Source organism: Vicia villosa, linkage group LG1 (genome assembly GCF_029867415.1).
Source record: "Vicia villosa cultivar HV-30 ecotype Madison, WI linkage group LG1, Vvil1.0, whole genome shotgun sequence".
NCBI classification, from domain to species: Eukaryota; Viridiplantae; Streptophyta; class Magnoliopsida; order Fabales; family Fabaceae; genus Vicia; species Vicia villosa.
Window position 1 is genome coordinate 140,707,376 of NC_081180.1, and position 24,011 is coordinate 140,731,386.

At 35.1% G+C, this 24,011-nt stretch overlaps 2 protein-coding genes across 2 annotated transcripts; one reads left to right on the plus strand and one right to left on the minus strand.

Annotated features, from left to right (window-relative positions):
• Positions 1–412: 412 nt before the first annotated feature.
• LOC131618222 (la protein 1-like) lies at positions 413–4,454 on the minus strand. Its single transcript, XM_058889488.1, has 5 exons — positions 4,248–4,454; positions 2,096–2,145; positions 1,567–1,709; positions 941–1,075; positions 413–695 (listed from the first exon to the last, which is right to left on the minus strand). Exons 2-4 carry the CDS (start codon positions 2,109–2,111, stop codon positions 977–979), a joined length of 258 nt encoding a protein of 85 aa, XP_058745471.1. The 5' UTR covers positions 2,112–2,145; positions 4,248–4,454; the 3' UTR covers positions 413–695; positions 941–976.
• A 2,647-nt stretch (positions 4,455–7,101) lies between these two features.
• Positions 7,102–9,109, plus strand: LOC131644342 (early nodule-specific protein 2-like). The gene has a single exon (XM_058914818.1). It carries the CDS (start codon positions 7,124–7,126, stop codon positions 8,885–8,887), a length of 1,764 nt encoding a protein of 587 aa, XP_058770801.1. The 5' UTR covers positions 7,102–7,123; the 3' UTR covers positions 8,888–9,109.
• Positions 9,110–24,011: the final 14,902 nt, after the last annotated feature.

Below are 24,011 nucleotides of genomic sequence, written 5' to 3' on the forward strand. Positions count from 1 at the left end.
ATTGTTTATATTTGACTCTATCAATAATTATCAAAACTAATATTTAATAATAAGTAACATATTTTTTACATCATGAAACAATTTACACAAAAATTTAAATAACATAAACGCCACATGCACTACTAGAAATACTTGATTTTCCTGCGGATTTACCTGCGGATTTTAGATAAATTTCCGCAGGAAACACTTTACCTGCGGATTTTCCTGCGGTTTCTTGTCCCCAGCTAAAACCTTCGTGGGTAATATTTTCGGCAGGAAGTTCCGCAGGTAATTCCGCAGCTAAATCCGCAGGAAATATCCGCAGGTAAATCCGCAGGAAATATCCGCAGGTAAATCCGCAGGAAATATCCGCAGGTAATTTATTTAAAAAATAATAAAAAGTTTATTCAGTCTCTTGATTTGTATTGCTTCTACTAAATACTAAACAATATATATAATCACCAAAGTTATGCAACAGTGATTTTCTCCAAAAGACAAATCATGTGCTAGAAATTAACATGTAATGAATGAAAATTGGTACAAATTGAAATAGGGACCAATTCTAATTAACCATATCAAATTATGATTAGTAAGCTAAAGTTAAATTATGAAAAAAAATAAACAATGTAATGTTAAGTGCAAAACCTTTACGGAATAAAGTTGATACCTCTCTGCTTCATATGATAAACTTAACTTTCCACCTTGGCGCATTAGTCCTGGAAAGTAATGAGTTCAAATCTAAATAAACATAAGCCAAATTGAACACTAACATCATATTAGCTGTCAAACAAATCCTAAAATTTCCAAATCAGTGAGTATATGGTGCTGAATTTTCCAAAACTAAAAACACTTATCAGCTGTCAATTAGTGTATGATTAGGTTGAAAAAAATAATTATGCTAGGTGAGTAACCCATAGCTAGACCACCACAAACAGAATAGTAAAAGTCGGTATAATCATACCGCTACACAGTCCTCCATACACGAGCTTCAGGGTATTCAAACAAAAAGAACTGCAGCAGCACGTGCTTTCTGAGTAGCTTCACCTACATCAAACCGAATGAATCCTGACTCAGCTCCCATTTTGAAATCTATGTACTGAGCATGTAAACATGAATATAAAATTAATATGCATGCCATAAGCAAAAAATTCAGAAAACCAGTTTTAAGCAAATTCAAAAAGCTTGATAATTTAGTAACGAATGAGAGTGAGACATAATGGTCTAGTATCTAAACCAACATCAGGGTATTCAAACAAAAGGAAATTTAATCCTTTTAAAAGTGCTAAAAAGTCCAAATAAAAAACAAAAAGGTTAGTAAGAAACCATTTTCACAATAAGCAGTGCTAGCTCAGTCCAAATTCATCAATAGTCAGTGACTCAGTATAACAAATGTTAGTATATATATTCAAACTTATTTTAGAAAATTCTAATTCCATTTTTTAACACACTTTTTAAGTAAATTCGTTGATGATTCATGAACAATGATATGGCAGTATATATTAGAGACTGCTGTTTACCCTAGAGAGCCAGAGCCTTTTTAAGTAAATCTATATTGACAAGTGGAATCAAATGCTAAGTTAATATTACCTTGGCATATTGACCAAAGAACGACTCCACTTCTTCAAGCTTCACATTATATTCAAATGGAGATGCGGAAATCGTTCTTATCTCAACCTGCTCAACTACCTCTTCTGGCTTGGAAAGTTCAGCAATCCTGCCAACTTTGCTGCCTGAAATGCACAAATAGAATGAAAGAAATAAGTAATGAGATATGTGTTTCAACACAGAACAAGCGGAGACCATTCAAAAACGAAGCTCATACATATGTGGTTCAATATAAGACATTTTCATTCATAGTCTAGTTCTAACCAAACGAAACAAACTAAAACCATTCACTTTGTCAGTCAGCTCAATGGCCCAAAAAGAGTCTCATAGCAGAAAACGATGTTTTTTTCTTTCTATTTTGTAACTTGAATATACTACCACATCCACTTATTTTCCAGTTTCTTTCATCATGCTTCTTCACAGTCTTAATCAAAAGGTTATCCTGTTGGTCACATTAAAACAACAAACACATCATGGTTTCAGCAAGTTGAGAAAATTAAACAAAATTAACCTGATTTAGTATCCATCAACTTTCACCCATTAATGAGAATCAGCATACTCCTGCAAAATTCAGATTGATTCAATAAACTCAAGTTATTGCAAAATTCAGCTTGACCCAATGAAAAGGTCTTCATACACAAAATTCAGCTTGACCCAATGAACTCATACACAAAATTAATCAACACAAATGTTCTAGAGCCTTCTTTATTAGCCACTGTTAGTTAGGCAAGCTAGGCAACCATATCTATATCATCATTGTCGCTATCATTGATGTGAGGGATTATCTCTCCATGGCATGTCCAATTCCAATATTCCGTTGTAAACCCATGTTAGTGAATATGAGTGTTTGCTTCATCCGGGGTGAGGTGGTTCTCATTTTTGCATTTCTTACATGGACATCTTATTACACAATATTAAATGCAGTGACAGAAATGCAGTTTGTGAATCAAGCTCTGGCAATAGTACATGACATATTTCTAATATGAAGCATTGTAAACTATTGTACATTTCTAGTAAAGAAAGAAATGTTTGTAAGTTGTAGAAGACAAACCTTTCTCAGTGTCTCACAAACAGCCACTTCACCAGAGATTTACGCAGAAAACACACTTGGAGCATATGAAAACCCTAAATCATACTGACATAAGGCATTAAATTGATAATTAAATTGGAATGAAAAATGACACTAAACAGAATCCAAAGTCGATACAAATACTCAATGCGCAGAAGTCCTTTCATATAGGCATGTCAATGTCAAGAAAATATGGTTTAACAATAATTCATAAATCCATGATAAATATATAAGAGATTATTTGAGACAAAAGTAATACTAGTTCATACTTTTAGGTTTTCAAAGGTGCAATGGTATACTATACACACGTTTTTAACATGCATTTGAAATTACAAAAAGAGATTAAAGCAATGTTATATATTAGAGTAATGTTAACTAATTAAAATTCATATTGGCTAGAAAACACACTCGGTGTGTAACATTAATATAATGGTTTATTAAATGACAACCTAGTTATGCATTCCTAACACATGCATACTTATCATACACACATGCATACTTATCACTCACCGTGAAGATGATGAACCAACTGCGAGAAATTAATTTAATGAGAAATTAACTAATCAGGGTATACATTTATTATAATTTTAAGATAAAAACTTGGTTAACAACAACAAGGATAGTGAATTGCATCACCAAGAAGCTACCTCTTCTACTTCATCAACTACTCTTATGAAGCTTGAAACAAAAGGAAAAAACCAGGATAGGACAGGACTATGCAGCTGTACACATTAACTTTTATCATTTACTACTTTCATAAGGAAAACACCATAGTTTCCACCAAAACCAGTAGCTAGCTTCTTCATGTCACTGGTTTTTACAAACCCTGTTACACTATATACTATACAAGTAAGATTTCAAATAATTTCATGATGAGTTCAACAAGAAGAATTTGGACAGTTGCAACTAGTGTTGGAGTTGTAGAAGCCTTGAAAGACCAAGGCTTGTGTAGATGGAATTATGGATTAAGAACAGCTCAACATCATGTTAAAAATCAGTTTGAGCTTTTGAATTCTGCTAACAAATTATTTTAGTCTTTTGATTCCTTGTTCAATAATGAATTAAAAGGCTTTTTGGGTAAGTGAAGGAATACTACAACTAAGAGGTTAATGTTTTTCATGTCCATAGTCATAAGCTCAATTTTATCTTCTGTTATTATAATAGCTTATATAATAAGTGCTTATATTGATTAAGATGTTTATCCAAACATGACAGTGTTCGTCAAATAAAGATCCGTAACTTACGATATTTGGAATACTGCAGTCGCCTTCCCATGATGCGTATCAAGCTGCTGCTTAAATACCAAACAGGTCGACCTCGAGTATTTCCCCTAACTCGACACAACTCAGAAATACTATTCCAAATCTATTTTCGTTTCTAAACTTGCATCATCAATCTAATAAAAAACAACTTTCAAGCACTTAACATAAGTCATATTTCATACCAAAATCAAACAATGCCGCAAGGGAAAACCCTAATTTGAAATCCCCAGTATTCTAAAAAATTATCCGCAGCCAGTGAGAACAAAAAGTAAGAAAAAACCCAATAGAAATTGTAAACAGCAAAAACACTTCAGAACAATCAAAGTTCATACCCTCTTCTTCTTCATCCACATCGTCCTCGTCCATATCTCGACCTCCTTCTTCCAATTCTTCACCATCAACGGGCTCTCTCTCGTCCATCTCAACCTCAACCTCATCTGCATCATAGAACAACCGAAAAAGTTAGGGTTCCGATTAGAACCAAGAAGCACTTAGAAGAGGAAAACGATAAACTACGAATGAAATAGAGGATTTCTAGGGTTCACCTTCGTCATCACACATCACGCCTTTGGCCATAATTGGAGAGTGAGTACTGCAAAATCGAACAAGTTTTGAAGCAGAGAATGAGAAGTGTGGAATATTGGAATTTATTATATTATATTTATTATATAATGATTATAAGAGACAATATCAGTTTTGGTCCTTGTAATGTGAGTCTAATAAGAGGAAATATTTTTTGATAAAATTTATAAAAGATATTATTATTTTTAGAAATATTTAAATTTATTAAAAATATTACAAAAAAATATTTTATAAAAGTATTTTCAGATGAGAAATTTTATAAACAAGATTATCACGGTATAAAACATAGTTAACCAATAGCAGTTCTACAAACATATCTAAATTTTAAAAATTGGTGAATAATTCATAGGAAAATTTACAGAACATTCATGAAAATATATGATAATTTCTTAATACAAATTTATCACAATTTAAGGTATTGTCCTATTGGTAGAATCTTTGATCCAATATAAGGTAGATAGTAGTTTGATTCTTAATGTAAAATCTTTTTTAATTTATTTTTCAAATTTTCATACCTATTATTAAAATATAAATTGAAGAATTAAATAAATATATATCAAAATTTGCATACCATTTATTTTATTAAAAACTAAGATTAAAATTAAAATTAAAATACATTATAAACATAATTAATTTGCATACTAATGGTAGACTTTTGGTCATATTTATCTATCCACCAATTGAAATCGATAAATCAAACAAATTATTTTTTATGTCTGATCCATTCAACCTTCTATATTGAGTTGGATTAACGTTGTTTTATTTTCATTTTTAAGCCCACTTTTCATACCATTTATTAAAATATGAATTGAAGAATTACATTAAATTTAAAAACTAGTTTTATTAAATTTTAAAAGAAATTAAGAATTTAATATTATGTTTAGAAAACATTTTATTACTATTATTTTTGAAAAAAAACATTTTATTTTAAAAGAAATTAAGAATTTAATATTATGTTTAGAAAACATTTTATTACTATTATTTTTGAAAAAAAAAACATTTTATTTTAAAAGAAATATATTTTATATTATTTTTTACTCAAAAAATAATAAAATATAATACAAAAGAAAATCCGCAGGTAATTCCGCAGAAACATTTCCTGCGGAATTACCCGCGGATTAAGTAATGTAGTTGGTTTTTAGTCAAAATAGAAATATCGCAGCAAAATCCGCAGCAAAATTTCCTGCGGAATTACCTGCGGATTTCTTAATGTAGTTTGGGCTTTTATTCTAAATACAATATCGGCAGCAAGATCCGCAGGTATTCCTGCGAATTTACCTGCGGATTTTGTTTCTGCAGGAAAGTTTATTTTATTTAAAAGTTTCCCAGGAAAATCCGCAGGTAAACCTGCAAAAAAATTTCCGCAGGAAATTCCGCAGGTAAATCGTGTATTTCTAGTAGTGATGTATCCACTATAATAGGAAAAATGCTGAGCTTCAAAACTTAAAATCAACAAAAAATTTCTTAGAGTATCAGCAGAAAATGTGATTTATATATTTCAATATAGTTTTTCAACAGTTGAAGTTTCTATTCAATGGTATCCACTTGAGCTGGACGAGATAAAACTTAACTGTGTAACAGAGCAGTTATTTATGAGTAGTGCTGATTTTGGCTGTGGTAGGAACATTTTTTCATATTTTCACACCTCTAAAACCTCATACTGTTTCTTATATATTTCTTTAATAGAAAAGAAAGTGAGCATTTGATAGGTGTAGAGGTGTTTAAAATATTTTAAAGTACAAAGTTACTCTTCGGATGCAAATTCAATTTTGATTTATGTCTCATTTTTGTGTAGAACCTATTTTTAAAATTGTGGGACAAACATTAATGTGACTTAAGAAGTGAGTTAAAAATATTGAATAGTGATTCATATTCAGAAGATGAGTATCAGAAGTTTTGAAGTGGACTGATCTTCTCATGGTTACTCAGAAGATAGTGTTGACCAGAAGTTCTACCTTCTGGGTCCTGTTAGCTTAGCTATTTAGTTAGTAAGGGTATTTAGTATTTTTTAGTATTGTACTGTTTGTACTTTAAATTTGTTCACTAAGTTTATTATATTAGGGCTTATGTGGCAAGATTTTCTTTGTATAAACAGCCTTGTAGTAGCTATCATTTATTAACAACAGTAATAGAGAACACAACAATTATTTTCTCATTCTTTTGTTTATTCTCTTTGTTATCATCTTTAATTCTTGTGAAAAAAAAAAACGGTTATTTTACTTGCACTTTTGAATACATATTATTTATAATTTAAAATTTTAAATGTTTCATTAATTCATAGAAAGATAGTATTAATAAGTTGGTGGACTATAGGATATGGTAATCATATATCACTAAAATGGAGGAATATACATAAATTTCATCTAATAAAATAGTCTTTTAAAAAGCTAAAAAGAAATATATTGTCATCAATTTTATAGATAGAATCCTAACTAATGCATAGATTGTAATTATCAAATTCGAAGCTGCTACTTTCTTTTGACCCCATTAGAATTTTTAATAATTGATAGCATGTTTTACATAAAGAAAAGACATAAGAGTTGATGATGACTCCACACAAAATTTTCACATGATTTCCTTATAAATACCCGTTCGTTCATTCTAATTTTTCATCACAAGCTGAAGCATGGCATCTATACACTCACTAGCAATACTCCTGCTCGGAGTGGTAATGCTCATCACTCCTGTGTTGGGTAATTACAACAAACAACTCACTTATGAATCACCACCATTTGAGAACCCACCAACTTATGAGCATCCACCAACTCAAAAACCACCGGCTTATAAGCCTCCGGTATACCCTCGACCAATATATCATCCTCCACATGAGAAACCACCTCCAGTGTATGAACCACCTTATGAAAAACCACCACATGAAGAGCCGCCACCTGAGTATGAACCACCTGGTGAAAATTTACCACCAGAATACGAACCTCCACATCATGGAAAGCCACCTTATGAAAATCCACCTCCAGAGTATGAACCACCCTATGAGAAACCACCACCAGAGTATGAACCACCTCATCATCAAAAACCACCGTATGAACACCCACCACCTGAGTATCAACCATCACCTGAGTATCCACCATCTCATGTGAAGCCACCACCAGAATATCAACCTCCTCATCAGAAACAACCACATGAGAATCCACCACCAGAATATCAACCACCTCATGAAAAACCACCACATGAACATCCACCACCAGAATACCAACCACCACATGAAAAACCACCACATGAACATCAACCACCTGAGTATCACCCACCACATGAGAAACCACCTCATGAGAGTCCACCACCAGAGTATCAACCACCTCATGAAAAACCACCAAATGAACATTCACCACCACAATACCAACCACCACACGAACATTCGCCACCACAATACCAACCACCACACGAGAAACCACCACATCAGAGTCCACCACCACCAGAGTACCAACCACCTCATGAAAAACCACATCAGAGTCCACCACCACCAGAGTACCAACCACCTCATGAAAAACCACCTCATGAACATTCACCACCAGAGTACCAACCACCACACGAGAAATCACCACCAGAGTACAAACCTCCTCATGAGAAACCACCTCATCAAAATACACCACCAGAGTACCAACCACCTCATGAAAAACCACCGCATGAATATTCTCCCCCATCGTACCAACCACCTCATGAAAAACCACCTCATGAACATTCACCACCAGAGTACCAACCACCACACGAGAAATCACCACCAGAGTACAAACCTCCTCATGAGAAACCACCTCATCAAAATACACCACCAGAGTACCAACCACCTCATGAAAAACCACCGCATGAATATTCTCCCCCATCATACCAACCTCCTCATGAGAATCCACCTCATGGAAATCCTTCACCAGAGTACCAACCACCTAAACAAAAACCACCACATGAACAACCACCGCCCGAGTACCATCCTCCGCACGAGAAACCACCACATCAAAATCCATCACCAGAGTATCAACCCCCTCACGAGAAACCACCTCATGAAAATTCACCACCATATTACCCACCACCTCATGAAAAACTACCACATGAACATACACCTCCAAAGGACCATAAGCCTCATGAGAAACCTCTTCATGAGAATCCACCACCAGAATATCAACCACCTCATGAACATCCGTCCCCAGAGTATCAACCGCCCCATGTGAGACCACCATATGAGAGTCCACCACCAGTATACAAACCACCTTATGAGAACTCACCCCCACCACATGTGTACCATCGTCCACTCTTTCACGCACCTCCTCATGTAAAGCCACTTGTTTACCCGCCACCTCCTCTTGTGAAACCATCACAGATGGAGAAATCACCACACTACAACCCCCGCCCTTTTGGACTCTTCCCAGCATCTAAGAACTAATAATGACCACCACTGAAGAATGTGCACATTTAACTTGGTAAAGTAAAATTCAGAGTGGTTGTTTGTTATGCTTTTCATATGAAGTGTTTATGTTCTTATTTTTCTTTTTTTCCTTTTCTGTTTTGAAAGCTCTTTTAAGTTGTAAAGCACAATGTGCCCTTTCTGCATGCAAATAAAGGCTCTATATATTGCCTTTGTATAATATCTTCCATTTTCGTTTTAGCAATGATATCATAATGTCAATTATTACTAGTTTTATCTATGGCTATAGCCAACAACCTTCAGACTAAGAAAATTAGCATAAAATCTCACTACTAGAAATTGCAATACATAACCATAAAAATCTTGACTGCCCAATTCACTAATCCAACATCGTTGTATGTGTAATAAAATGAAAAACTCAAGAGCTCAACAAAACCTTGGTATCATCTGGTAATGCCATAATTTATTAACTTATCAAAAGTGCCATGTTCAACAATCTTGATCTCAAACTTATTGCTACACACTGTTGATTAATTCTTCAATTATGAAGTAACAATCTTCAAAAACACAAGGTGGGGAAACTGAAAATTTATTGGCAAAGAATATACATGAAATGAAAAATAATGATAAATAAAACTAGTTAGAAAGTATCAGCTAGTGACTAGTATGCAAAATTTAGGAATTTATTGATGAATGAACGTATAATTCTTAGAGAATGGCAACTTATTCCAATGCCTTTGCCTAATTGCTTAAACTATTAATGCATAGTGGATCTGTGGTAAACAAAGTTAACTATAGTTGAATAATCTTCATAGTGGTTCACTGGTAAACAAAGCGAACTAGAGTTGAATAATTAGGCAAGATGAGTGCCATGAATAGTTATATCATATCTTGAAATACAATGATAAGTGCCATTTCTGTAAACAAAACTTCAATGGTTTTTTAGTTAAAAATAAATACAGATGTTATAGTGTTCCAACACATAAAAATATAGAAGAAAATGAAACACATTAACGAGAGAAACCACATTTTAAATTTTATATTGGTTAATGATAAAGGTCACAAATGATCTATATAAAATAACATGTTTCACCATATAAATTTTGGTTTTGTAAAAATGAGTTATGTGCCAAATTCTAGTTTGAAAAGAATTATCTTAAATCCGTTTTAGAAAGATTAGAGTTTCTATTATTTTTTAGATTTAATCAAAATTTATTTCAATCAAGATCAATCAAGATTCACATTCACTACTATGGAGATCGATATTTCGTGAGCTCTTTGGATTCTATTTGCTTTCACGCCAAAAACCCTACTAGGCTTTTTAGATAGACTATCGTTGTGACCTTTCATTAAAACAAAAACTCTACTAGGCTTTGTATCCTGAAGTTGAAGGAAGCAATGAAAAAATACAGCACAATGCCAAATTTAAGTCGATTGACATTTGTTACTGGCTGCTTAGTATTTAATTACCTTTACTTGTTGAACAAGAGGACCAGTAGTTATTCCGGAATACAAGCTACCGCCAATATAAAACGGATTTGACCTAAACTTTGGATGATCACTAAACTTAGAGCTGTCGATATGGACTACCCGGCCCTAAACGGGTGGGTCTTGGGCTTTTTAGGATTGAGCCAAAAAGACCCTGTATAATATGGGGTCGAGATTTACTACCCGAGCCCAGCCCTAGATGGGCTTCGGGCTACCTGACCCTAAATGGACTTTTTTATTTAAAAAAAATAAAATAAAAAATCCATAATATTTATTATAAATAAAATTAAAAATTACGTTATTTTAAACATAATACATTTTTAAATAATATATTATCTCTTATAAATACTATAATGTGTTTCTAAATATAATATAAGTCTAAATTGTATAAAATAATACTTGAATATTTATTATAAGAGAAAAACTAATATAATACGATGAAAAAATATTTATTATATTAATGTATAATATTTAAAAGAGAAGGATTGAATAAAATAGAGATAAAATTTAGTGAAGTGAAAAAAATCAATATGCTATTTTGGAGTAAGATAATATAAATATTAATATATTTTTTTAAATTTATAAGTATGCGGGCCAAATGGGCTACCCACGGCCCATATGGGCTAGCCCTAATGGGTAGCGGGCTTTTCAGGGTTGGGCTAAAAAGGCCCTGAAAAATATGTGTTCTAATTTTAAGGCACAGACCCTAAAATTTATCGGGCCTGGTAGGTCGGTCCATATGAGCTAGCCCATTTTGACAGGTCTAAGTAAACCATTCCATTTAAAGAGATGAAACTCGTTATATCATTATAACTAAATTGAGCCCCGCATATAGGCGTTATGCACGGGGCATTGATGATTTTTTTAAAGTAATATTGAATTATATATATTAATTATTTAATTTAATAAGAATTATAATTGAAACGATAAGATGAAGATAATAAAAAAGAGAAAACAATTTTAAACGGAAAAAATATATTTGAATTATAGAAATGATAAGTAAGATGTTTCTATTTAAATTTTAAAATGAAAAATAAATGAAAAAAATTTAATAATTTTGTTTTATATTTCGTTTTTTTTAAATATTTTAAAAAATATTTAATCTTTATAATTTTATGGATGGGAGAAATTCTAGATTCGAGCGACTCGGAATCTATGTAACCTGTCAAAATTTTCAATAATTTTCTTTTATATTTCCTTTTTTTCCTAATATTCTTAAAAATGTTAAATCGTCATTATTTTATGAATAAGAAAAATTCTATATTGGAGTGATTCAGACTCTATGCAACAAATCATCGTAGTAAAAAATTTCAATAATTTTATTTTATATTTCCTTTTCGGTTTTTTACTCTAATATTTTAAAAATGTTAAATGAATGAGAGACAAATTCACCAAAGATTAAAAGATAAAAGATAATCTATTTCTATAAGGTTATTCACGCCATCTTAATAAAATTTTATGATATAACTTAGTGATTTAAGGAATAAAATAAAAATATAAAAATATAATCTTCAAAAAATAGAGAGATTTATCTTAGATCTTGATTTTAACGGTGATGATTGGTTACATAGAGTCTGAGTCGTTCGAATGTAAAATTCTAATGTAAATCTTTTAAAGTTGATACTTTATTTTTTGTCTTAGTACTTTATATGTTCATCTATCAACTAAATTTTTGTAAGTAGTTAATTGTACTGTTTTTTCTAAACAAAACTTGTATTATATTGATATAAATAATTTATCAATATTGAATAAGCAGATAAAATTAATTTTATTTTAAAATATTAATAATGATGAAATAGATAAAAAGATTGCAAGAAAAATGTATAAACTATTTTTCAAAGTTTATAAATTATTTTATATTCAAGTTATTAGTAATTAGTTGTTAAATTAATAGATTTTTGTAATTATCAAGTGTTGAACCCATGACATCCAATAGAGAAATAATTTGTTTTAAAAATTAAAAATGAATTTTTAGAGGTGCCACGTAAAAATATATTTGATATAACATAAGTTTTTAATATTGAGTATGACTCCCATTTTAGTGACACAAGTGAGCAGGGTCGTTAAGCTCATTAGTATTTGACTAGAAGTTGTAATTTGTAAGCCCGTTTAAACAAAATGAGAGGTATTGCAATATGGACGTAAGCATAATTTGCTAAACTCCGTGATCAATTTGTGGAAAAAAATTTAAATAACCATGTTTAAAAAAAATACAAAAAAAAACCACTTTTTCAGAAAATTTACCAAAGTATCTAGGTTTGGCAGCACACCCTAGGGTATGCGCCAAACCCAAATGGTGCAGTAGTGTACTGCTTGTGTGTATGCGCCATTTCATTTGGCGCAATAGTGTTACCCACATTAGGTTAGCAATTTGAAATGGTGCCTATGTGGGTTTTTTTTGTTTTGTTACAAATAATAATTGGAGACCCATTTGGACTACCGGAAACAAATATTGAAACAACGATTGAAATAAATAAAGTTGGAAGTAAATAATTATATTAATTTGAACGGAAAGATACAACGGAAACAACAATTGATAAACGGAAACTTAAAAAACCCCTAGAGTATGTCATCACCATAACACCCTTCCGTTCCGCATCTAGGTGCTTGTGTAACACGTCGAGGACGTGTATTGCCGCCGCGAACCCTAGGGCCAACCCTTCCCCTTCCCCTTTGTGGTTCTTGTTGCGTCTATGTAGATGGCCCTGGAATTGTGTTGTCTCGGATGTCACTGTCAAGGAATTCGTCAAGGCCATCATAATGTCCCGGAAGCCGACTATTGTAAAGTTGGTTACCCAAGCCCTCAAATATGCTAAATGGTGGTGGGGGAGTAGGGTGAGATACGAATTCCGGTTGGAAGCACTCAGCGGCACTTGAACTACCTCGATAAAAGCCAAATTGATTGGTTGGTGTCACAAAGCCAAACGGGGTACGGTGGTGAGATGATTGTGATATTAATGGGTCGCGGGGATCATATTCATCAGGTGGACCATCGTCGGGACTTAGTGGGATTCTTTATGAACCAGCCTCGTTGTGTTGGATGAATGACCTTGAGGAGCCTGCCTCTTGGTAGTGGTAGGGGTGTCTAAGGCTTTGACGAGGTGGTTGACTACGAGGTTGGAGAATTGGTTGGGAATGGGTCTGATATGGGTTGTCATGTTGGTGTTGGTTGTCATGTTGATAGAGTGGTTGGGACTGAGTTTGGAACGGATTTAACTGTCGGTAGTTTTTTTGTTTGGAGTGGTATTGGTATTGGGGGTATTGTTTTTGTTGTGCGTATTGTTGTTGTGTTTATTGTGGTTGTTGTTGTGTGTATTGTTGCTGTTGAGGTTGTTGTTGTGGGATGATATAATTTTAACAGTGGGGGTCTATTAAGTAGAACGGGTCAGCCACAAATAAATTCGAGGTGGTAATAGTTATGTACCAACTCATGTATTGTGGTGATGGTTTCATTTCATAATCACTTACAGGGAATTCAAGGACATGTTGGGCACGATCTTTCCACATCTGGCGCCATTCGGTAGAGAAATCCTTCCAATTTTGGACATCCCATTGATGGTTGACTCGTTTAAGGTTCCATTCTCCCAAATCAGTTGGAGGATCAGGGATACCTTGATGCATCCCAAACTAGAGTTTCACCCGGTCACTTTGATGCATCTCGATGATGTTGTACCGAATGATGGTCGTCATTGCAGTCCAAATAGCGGCATCTTCAACTCTAGGTTTATGATTGCATTCCAAATATGGTCTCTATATAAACTGCATGTATAAAACTTATAAATTATTTCAGTCATATGTTAAAAAAAAGGGATTGATAAAAGAGGAAAGGATTAGAGATTATACATCTTCCGATCGTAAGTGATCCAGAAGCTGGCAGTACATCGTGATATTTGACCTCGAATTCTTTGTGTAGTCCATCCCTTTTACGCAAAATCTAAAACGAAGTACACAGTTGTTAGTTGAAGTAAACCCTAAAGATTTTATTTAAATTAAAATATGATTAAAATACTTACCTGCTTGCGTAGGGGAACGTCCAGTGGGTTCTGTTTACGAGGGTCAGTATAGGCATTCTCCACCACCCCCACATTTGGACCAAGAGAGCGCATCCATAGAATGTGCAAGAATCCCTCTTAGCATTCTTACAAAGGGATTGATACAACATAGCTAGGAGAGCAGACCCCCGACTATATGGACCCACTCTATTAATATTCATAAGCAAACATTACTACATAAAATTTACTGTGTTACCGGTACTTTCTGGAAATAACACGTTTCCAAAAAGAAACATCAGGTAACACCTTGTTTTCACTAGTATTCTCTCTTCAGACGAATTTTCGTCCAAATGAAACGTACTATAATATAGCTTTAGGGCCTTTAGGTTGACACCCTGGCCCCTAGAACCTACCTCACCTTCTATCAGATCGATGGCCAATGCTTTCTCGCAAAGGGCATTGGCTTGTTGTACAGCCCCATTAACAGCCTTACCTGCTATCGGAAGGCCCGACAACATGTACACATCTTCTAGGGTTATTGTGCATTCCCCGGTTGGAAGATGGAACGTGTGAGTCTCTGGCCTCCATCGTTCTAACAAGGCCAACAAAAATTTTAGATCAATGGCTGATTCTGTGATGCTGATGATGTGTTCGAAACCAGCCCTTTGTAAATATGGTATAATAAATTCACCAGGAGCGACGACAGCGTGACTACGGGTACGGAATCAGGCAACGTCCTGAAAATATTAACACAAGATTAATATGCAGTTATAATAATATAGAATGATAAGCATAACTAAAAAACTTACATATGTTTCAATGTTTTCCTTCTTCCCTCGGTGCTTGTTTCCCATTGTTAAGAGAGACATACTTGGTATTTGCAGACTAAAAATACTTAAGAAGCAAGATGAAACAAAATTTGGAGACTGGAAATTTGTGTTGCTGATGAGAAAGATGAGGAGAGATTGCAAGTATATAATGAGAAAGATGAAACGATAACATGCTGCATGCTGGACATGTCACAACATTTAGTAGTGTTAGGTGTTGCTTGTGTAGACTAGGGTGGCATGCATGCAGTATAGGTGTAAGACAGTCTAGAGTGGCATGCATGCAGTGTAGGTTTAGGTGACAAGATAAGGTGGCATGCATGTAGTATAGGTCACAGGATTCCATTCAGACGCATGCAGGTTACAGAAAGGAATCTATTCAGACGCATGCATGTATACAGTCTTCTGGTTCAGACGCATGCGTGATAGCTGTATGGGACTGCATGGGAGAAAAGGAAAAATTTTGACATGTGTACATATGCGTCATTTGAAATGGCGCATTCACTTTAATTATACACATTAGCGCCATTTGAAATGGCGCCTTCCAAGAAAGGTTATTTGAAAATTAGGGTTTTTGTTTTGTCCTGTAGTGAAGTTGTCTTGATGTCCCATATCAACAGTGTGTGTTTTAGACAGTCAGATACGCATGCTTTCGTCTAGTCCCGTCATTTTTGAATCTTCAGAGCAGGCATTGATCAGTGTGCTTGCATTTATTTGAAAATTTTCAAATTAGATGTGTCTATAAACACAGGCAACAATGTCTCGCATTAGGGTTTCCTTAGTCACCCAATTCTTCTATAAATTAGGGTTTCCTATGGATGAAATACTACAAACAAAACAACAATGTCTCGAATTAGGTCAGAAGGATCGCACCGGAAATCAGAGCCTCGACCACCAATGAAGCGTCTCGACTATGAACCGGAGTATTGCAGAAGGAACGGGCATGTCATATTCTCTCCTGTCAAACCCCCCATGCCGGTTATGTTTTGGAATATCAATTCCGTGGACCAACTCAAGAGGACTATCCTGAGGTTTTTGGATGAGAAGTATAAACACGGCGAAGAATGCCAATATCTTATGCTACAGTAATATATTATGCTACTTAAGAATGCCAATATCTCTTTATAATCCACCACACACAGCCAAACACTTATCCAAAACAATGGCATCCCCACCCCAATACGTAGTCAATGTCCATCTAAACGATGAGACATACATATGTGAAAGAGTTGGTTTTCTGATGAGAAACACTAAAGTTGTTAAATTTTCATTAAGCAAAAAAGCCAATTTTGAATACTTTCATAAGAGATTAGAGGCGAAAATTGCAATGGGTCATATTGCACAAATTTTCTACCAATATCCTTTTATCCGTGACAACAACCCGGTTAAGTTTTACCAGGTTGAGGTTCAAAATGACGAAGACCTCCAAAATATGTTTGCTAATCACGAATATTCTGGGTACGAATGCATCGAGATGTATGTTACCATACAGGTCGATACACAACAATCACGTGTTGTTCAATCACAAGTTATTGACCCACCCGTCGACGAGCAAGCAGAGGTGAATGTTATAGACGAAGAAGAAGATGAACAGGAAACTGATGTTGACGACATGGTCAATGAAGAATCTGAAGACGAACAGGACATATCGGTGCCTCTAGATCATGTGTACGAACCTCCTGCACATATTTCTAACTTAAACTTACAAGGCGACGAACCTTCATCTGATATCTTCTTCAATCCGTACATACAAAGTGATGAAGCGTTAAAGTCCGGAGATAAGTTTCCTTCTAAGGAGGCATGTCTGAGAACTATCAAAAAACGGCACATGGCACACAATGTTGATTTTGAAGTGGCCCTCGAACCTAGAAACGTATATAATCATTTGTAAAAACCCTGATTATGCATTCAGACTTTGTGCTTAGTATAGGAAGAGAAGTGATGCCTGGGTTATCGGGTCAATTTCACTACAACAAACATGTGTCAACTCCAACATATCCCAAGATCATACGAAGCTTAGTTATGATCTTATCTGTTAGGAGATCTTGCCTCTTATCAACTGTGACCCGTCTCTGAAGGTGAAAACGATTATCTCGCATATCACTACAGGATACAACTACACTCCATCCTACATAAAGGCTGGATAGCAAAAACAAAGGCCATTGAAATTGTGTACGACAATTGGGAGGAGTCATACAAAATTCTTCCACGTTATCTAACTGTGCTTCAAACATATGCTCCTGACACCGTTTCTATTCTAGAGACATTGCCAGCGCATGCCCCGGATGGAACCCGTGTTCAAGGAAATGGAATATTCCATCGCCTTTTCTGGGCTTTCCAACCTTGCATACGAGGGTTTGCATATTGTAAACTGGTACTGCAAATCGATGGAACTTGGTTATATGTTAAATACAAAGGAACCATGTTGATGGCTGTTGCACAAGATGGAAACAACAATATATTTCAAGTAGCATTCGCAATAGTGGAAGGTGAAACTGCCACGGGTTAGAGTTTCTTTCTAAGGAATCTTCGAGAATATGTTGCTCCTCAACCTGATCTTTGTTTAATCTCTAATAGGCATGCTTCCATTGAAAGTGCTTACAAAAATCCAGCAAACGGATGGCAACACCCACCATCAACACATGTATACTGTATTCACCATATTGCCCAGAATTTCATGCGGGAGATTAAGGATAGGCACCTCCGAAAAACACTGGTCAATGCAGGATATGCATTAACTCAACCTACATTCCAACATTATCGGAGTGAAATTGTATTGTCAAATCCAAATAAGGGAAGTTGGATTGATAACCTTTCCAGGGAGAAATGGACCAGGGCTTACGACAACGGCGTGCGATGGGGTCACATGACAACAAATCTAGTAGAATCCATGAATGGTCTTTTTAAGGGCATTTGAACTGGTGGAGGCAACCTACTTTAGGATGGCTTCACTATTCTCAACAAGAGGTAAGAGGTGGAGTACTGTTAGAGAATCGGGTCAACAGTTCCGCGAGAGTTGCATGAAATTTATTAAAGAACAATCAGCGAAGGCTAACAGTCATCATGTAACTACTTTCGATCGATTCAACCGCACCTTCAGTGTTCAAGAGACAATTGACCACAATGAAGAATTGCCAAGACAACAATATCGGGTTCTACTAGATGATCATTGGTGTGATTGTGGAAAGTTTCAAGCATTTCGTATGCCTTGCTCACATGTCATAGCAGCACGTGCATTTGTGCACCGGGACGCATTATCACTACTATCTCCAATTTACAAGGCTGAGACATTGCTCCAGGTATACAGTGTGGCATTTCCAATGGTAGCAAAGGAGGGTTACTGGCCTGAGTATGATGGGGAGGTAATTTTTCATAATGACACGATGCGACGAAAGAAAAAGGGTCATCCCAACAGTACTCGTATTCGAACTGAAATGGACGTGCATGACAAAATGGAAAGAAAATGTAGCATTTTTTGTCAACTAGGGCACAATAAAAAGAAATGTCCTAGTCGTGGAACAACTCATCGCATGTTTAATCAACTTTGTAACATATTTTTACGATAATGTATCGACTTCGTGTATCGACTTTGTAACATATTTAGAATCAATGAACTTTACTTTATTAAGCGGCGGAATCAACAACACAAATATTAAATAACATAATTAGGGTTAATAACAATTTTACGAAATCGGCGTATCGGACAATTTTACGAAAATCAAAGACCGGAATCGTAAACTTTGCGCGAAATGAAACGAAATGGGGTAATTTTTTAAAAAAAGAAACCCTAACACATATGAGCCATTTCAAATGGCTCCTATGTGTAAACAACACATTTGCGCCATATCAAATGGCTTTCCCTATCTTCATCAATGTTTGCGCCATTTGGTTTGGCTAGTTCACCAAAAGTGTGAACCAATGCGTCATTTGGTTTGGCGCATACCCCATGGTGTACTGCCAAACCTAGACACTTTGGTAAATTTTCTGAAAAACTGGTTTTCTTGGTTTTTTTAACCTGGATATTTAAAAAAAATTCTCAATTTGTTTTGCATTGATAAATTATAAACATAGTATAAATAATGGAAGTAAAATAAGTTGTTTACCGATTCCCATAAAAATTTGTCACACAATTTTTACGTGCACCACTAAAAATTTGCTAAACTCCGTGATCAATTTGTTTTGCATTGATAAATTATAAACATAGTATAAATAATGGAAGTAAAATAAGTTGTTTACCGATTCCCATAAAAATTTGTCACATAAAAATTTGTCACATAATTTTTACGTGCACCTCTAAAAATTTGCTAAACTCCATGATCAATTTGTTTTGCATTGATAAATTATAAACATAGTATAAATAATGGAAGTAAAATAAGTTGTTTACTGATTTCTGGCAGAAACAATGTTTGGCCAGTGCACGTGCCTTCATAGCACGAGCTGGATTAGTCGACCTACTATGTAAGTCGGGAAAAAAAAAGCTGTTTACCTTTTGTAAAATAGAATATGCATGATCCACCCAGAGTGTATCACTGGTGTAGTAGCCTTGTTGCGTTTGGGAGTAAGAAAATCCAATAGAACCAATTTCAAGGTTGAAGGGGAGTTTGCCATCAAAATAAACCCGGCAGGTTCTTGACAAAAGAACCGGAAGAAATCATGAGTGGCAGAAGAAGCATCAGAGTTACAATGATAACACAACTACATCTCCATCCCATCATCACACTACAAAGCAAGATTCAAATTGCTGGTGAAATTAATTAAATATAAGAAATAGGGAAACTGACCAGAGAAGGGAAGAGAAGGGTTTTGAAATGGTCAAGGTGAGTGGATGTTTAATTGAGAGCGAAGAATTTTGGACATAGTTCATGTCTGTACTATTTTGGATATAAAATATCAAAACAAATGGCCAAAGTCTATATATCGGATACAAGATATATTTTTTTCAAAATGGCCAAACTCCATCTATCTAATATTCTGGAAATGGAACTTAAAAGTTAAACCCTTCTTATTCCATGTTTAACTAAACTTAATTTTAAGGACATTACAAACTATTTACACTATTCTTGATTTATAGAAGGCCTACATTTAATAAGATTGGTGTGTCAATTGTAAAATATTTTGAATTTTTTTCACGTAATGTCAAGCTATAGAAGATGGAAGGGCTCTCTCATATTCACTCTTGTCAAATGAATCTTTGGAATTTTAGTTGTTCAATTAACCTTTCACTCTCCTCAATGTCTTAAGTAATGAATCTTTGTTTAACATTAAGCCAAAGAATTTTTCTTCCTGCACCCTGAAAGAGCACTTAGCAAGGTTCAGACGCGTATCATACTTCTTGACTGATGCTAAGACATCCTCTATGTCTGTTGCACGACTCTTTCCCTTTGGAAATTTTACTATCAATTCTTCAACATACACTTCCAATTTTAGCATTATCTAATGGGAGAACATTGCGTACATGAGTCACTAGGCGGCAGCGCCTAAATTCCTCAAGCTAAAAGGCATGACATTATAATAGTAGTTGTCGTGGTTTGACCTTAATATCGTCTTGGGAACATCTAGGGTTTCCAGCTTAATCTTGTTGAACCATGAGTAGACGTCCATGAAATAATGCCGGGTTCATTCATGATCGGGCACTTAAGTCCTATGTACTTCATGCCCGAGGGACTTGGATACATACACCTCGAATTATTTAAATTAGGATACCGAATACAAATATGAAGTCAAAAACAAAAGTGATAATATAATTTAAAATAAAGCCCGAAGGTAGGACTTTGGGTTACTGTTTACCGTGAAAATAACAAAGCCCGAAGGCAGGAGTTTGGGTAAACAAGCGCTAGTCTTCCAAAAATAACAATCTTTGGTTACTCACAGGATCGACTAGATTGATCTTAGAAGATGTGCTTTATATTTCAAACCTTAATCTTGATAATAAAGAACACTTCCACTACATTCATGTTCTTATTGAAATGTTTATTTTGATTTACCTAATTCTTTAAAGTAATGCTGTAAACTTGTAAAGAAAGTAAAGTAAAGGCAATTGAAAGTAAATTGCAAGAATGCAAATTCTAGAAATGATAAGTTATATAAAACTGTAAAAGAAGATAAAATGGTGTTTACACGTACATTTTCAGAAGACTCTTTTCTCAATGCACATATACTTTGAGTTTTTTGGTGACATTTTGTACACAAATGAACACCTGAATCCTAAATGCTAAGACTCTTATATATACTAAATCGAAGATAACCATTTCCAACGGTATTTCGATTAAAACATGCCACGTTTTGCGCAGCATGCCTTTCTTTAGCCATAAAGCTCCACGCGTCCTCTAATGAAAACAGATAAGGACAAAAGGTAATTACATCTTCTTTCAAAACTCAACTTCCCAATCGAACTCTTCTCTTTGTTGAAGCAACTACAAAACTTAGAAAATATTTCTAAGTCCATATCAAACACTTTCTCCAATCATAAGTGACTTCGACGGGCCTTCAGAAAACATGTTGTTTTGTCGAAAACTCATAATATCTTTAAAAGATATTTTCTTTCCTTCACTAAATCCATGGTGTCGAAAATTGCAGCTAACAAATTGCGCCCCAAAAATGTCATTTTCGACGCACTAAAGAAAAGGGCATTTTTTATCTTTCGTTTCGACACCATAAACCTTTTAGTTCCAATGACATCATAATCATTATGGCACCTCTTGCAAAATGTCTCTTCAAATCTGGTGTGCGTATTTTCAACAATTAAGACACTCCTAGGTTCTAGAAAATCGTGGGTAGCCTATAACTGCCACCTCTCTTTTCCACGAATAAAAAATGTCTTACATGCGTCCCATTTAACACTCTACCTTCCCACTACCAAACTGAAACGGTTCCGATTTCAGCTTATAAATAGCCTTTCTTCCTTATTTCCAACGTTTCCTTTCTTCTCTCCAAATTTCTACAACTCTTTCCTTTACAATCTTTGTCTTCTTCATTTTTCCAAACAATTTCAACCATCTAAACAATGGAGTCGTCTTCCACAACTATCAAAGGATCCAAGAAAACTCAAGAGACCAAGAAAGCTTCCAACCTACCTCTTATTCACAAGATTTTGGGGCCTCAAGTGGTCGAGAATCAACAATATGTTATTGAGTTGTTTATTGAAGAACAACAGAAGATCTATAACTCCCAGGTCTTGCCTCCTCTCTCCATAACTACAAAACCCCAAGCCATGCTAGGTTGTATAATGGACCCAACAGCTGATCAGGAAAAACTTAGACAGTTTTTTCCTACTTACGACAGGTATAGACCCATAACAAACATTAGGAAACCCAAGTCAAGAGACGAAGTTCACACTGATGAACAACCACACCCTAACATCAAGGAAATCCTTCAACTGATGATCCTATCAAACTAGGGTTTATGAATAATGGGTTTAGGGTTTTTCGATCGTCCCTTTCATCTAAAGATGCTTCATATAACTTAGCATGGTTAGCTAAGGTGGAAAAGAAGAAATCTCAATTTTGGAAAGATATGGGTATCTTCAATTTAATAGAATTGTTGAAGGTAGGACGTGCTTATTGTTCAAGCATCTTAGTTGCTTCTATGTATTTTTCGGATAGTACTCACCAAACATTTCATCTCTCTTGTTGAATGATGACACAAACCTTCTTTGACATATCTACTATTGTTGGACTCAAATCCACCGGTGAGACTTTCGACCCCTCCTACCTAGTCGAATATTCCATAGACTTTGATGTTTCTAGAGGAACATATAGTACCCACATCGAACACTACCATAATAAGGAAATTGATGAAGTGTCTGATCGAGAGCACATTGCATTTCTTGCTCTATGGCTATGGCATTACGTTTTCTGCTCGAGGTCCATTCCATTGGCGAAGAAGTTCATCATCATTTCCAACCAACACAATGCTGGAAACAAACTTTGTTTGAGCCAGATGATCCTGATCCACCTTTATGAGTCTCTTGGCGAAGGAGCCACGTACCTCAAAAACCCCAAACCGAAAGGAAGCCTACGGTTCGCTGGTCCCTTCTGGCTGCTTCAACTCTGGTTAAATGCTTCTTTCGAGACTTCTTTACCATATCTCAGTCCTATTGATGCCAACTCTGACGAGATTAAAAATAGGAGAGTTAAAGGAACGTGTCAGGCTCTTCTAACTCCAATCGAAGAAGGACGCAACCTCCAATAAGCTTTTACCAACTTTGTGATTGTTTTTGCAAAGCGTCACAATTTTACTCCCTCTATGGCTCCTTTCGCAACCAGAAAGATTAGACCTGAGTGGTTCACAAAAAAATTTCCTGCTCCAAAGAAAGAATAAGAAGCAAAATCTTTTGCCATCTAGGATTCATTTCTCTCCCTTAGAGTGATACCCTTAAGACTTCATCTTTCACTTTAATATGATGATAACCCGACCTCAAATCAATCTTACTGAATACACGAGCACCCACTAACTGATCCATCAAGTCATCTATTCTCGGAAGTGGATACTTGTTTTTGATAGTCACTTTATTCAGCTGTCTATAATTAACACATAACCTCATACTTCCATCTTTCTTCTTCACTAATAGCACTAGAGCTCCCCACGGTGATACACTTGGTCTCACAAACTTCTTCTCAAGTAGGTCCTCCAATTGCTTCTTTATCTCTATCAATTCAGACGTTGACATCCTGTATGGAGCCATAGAAGCAGGTCTGGTACCAGGTACAAGATCAATCGTAAACTCAACTTCTCTTTCAGGTGGTACGTCAGGAATTTCATCAGGGAAAACTTCAGGAAAGTCTTGTACTACTAGAAATTCTTCAATCACCGCTTGATTCTCCACTAATAATGTAG

Coding starts and splice junctions, on each gene's coding strand:
- LOC131618222 (XM_058889488.1), bottom strand. Junction 1,076..1,566: donor TCTTTGGTCAATATGCCAAG/GTAATATTAACT, acceptor TTACATGCTCAG/TACATAGATTTCAAAATGGG.
- LOC131644342 (XM_058914818.1), top strand. CDS start 7,124: ATGGCATCTATACACTCACTAGCAATACTCCTGCTCGGAGTGGTAATG.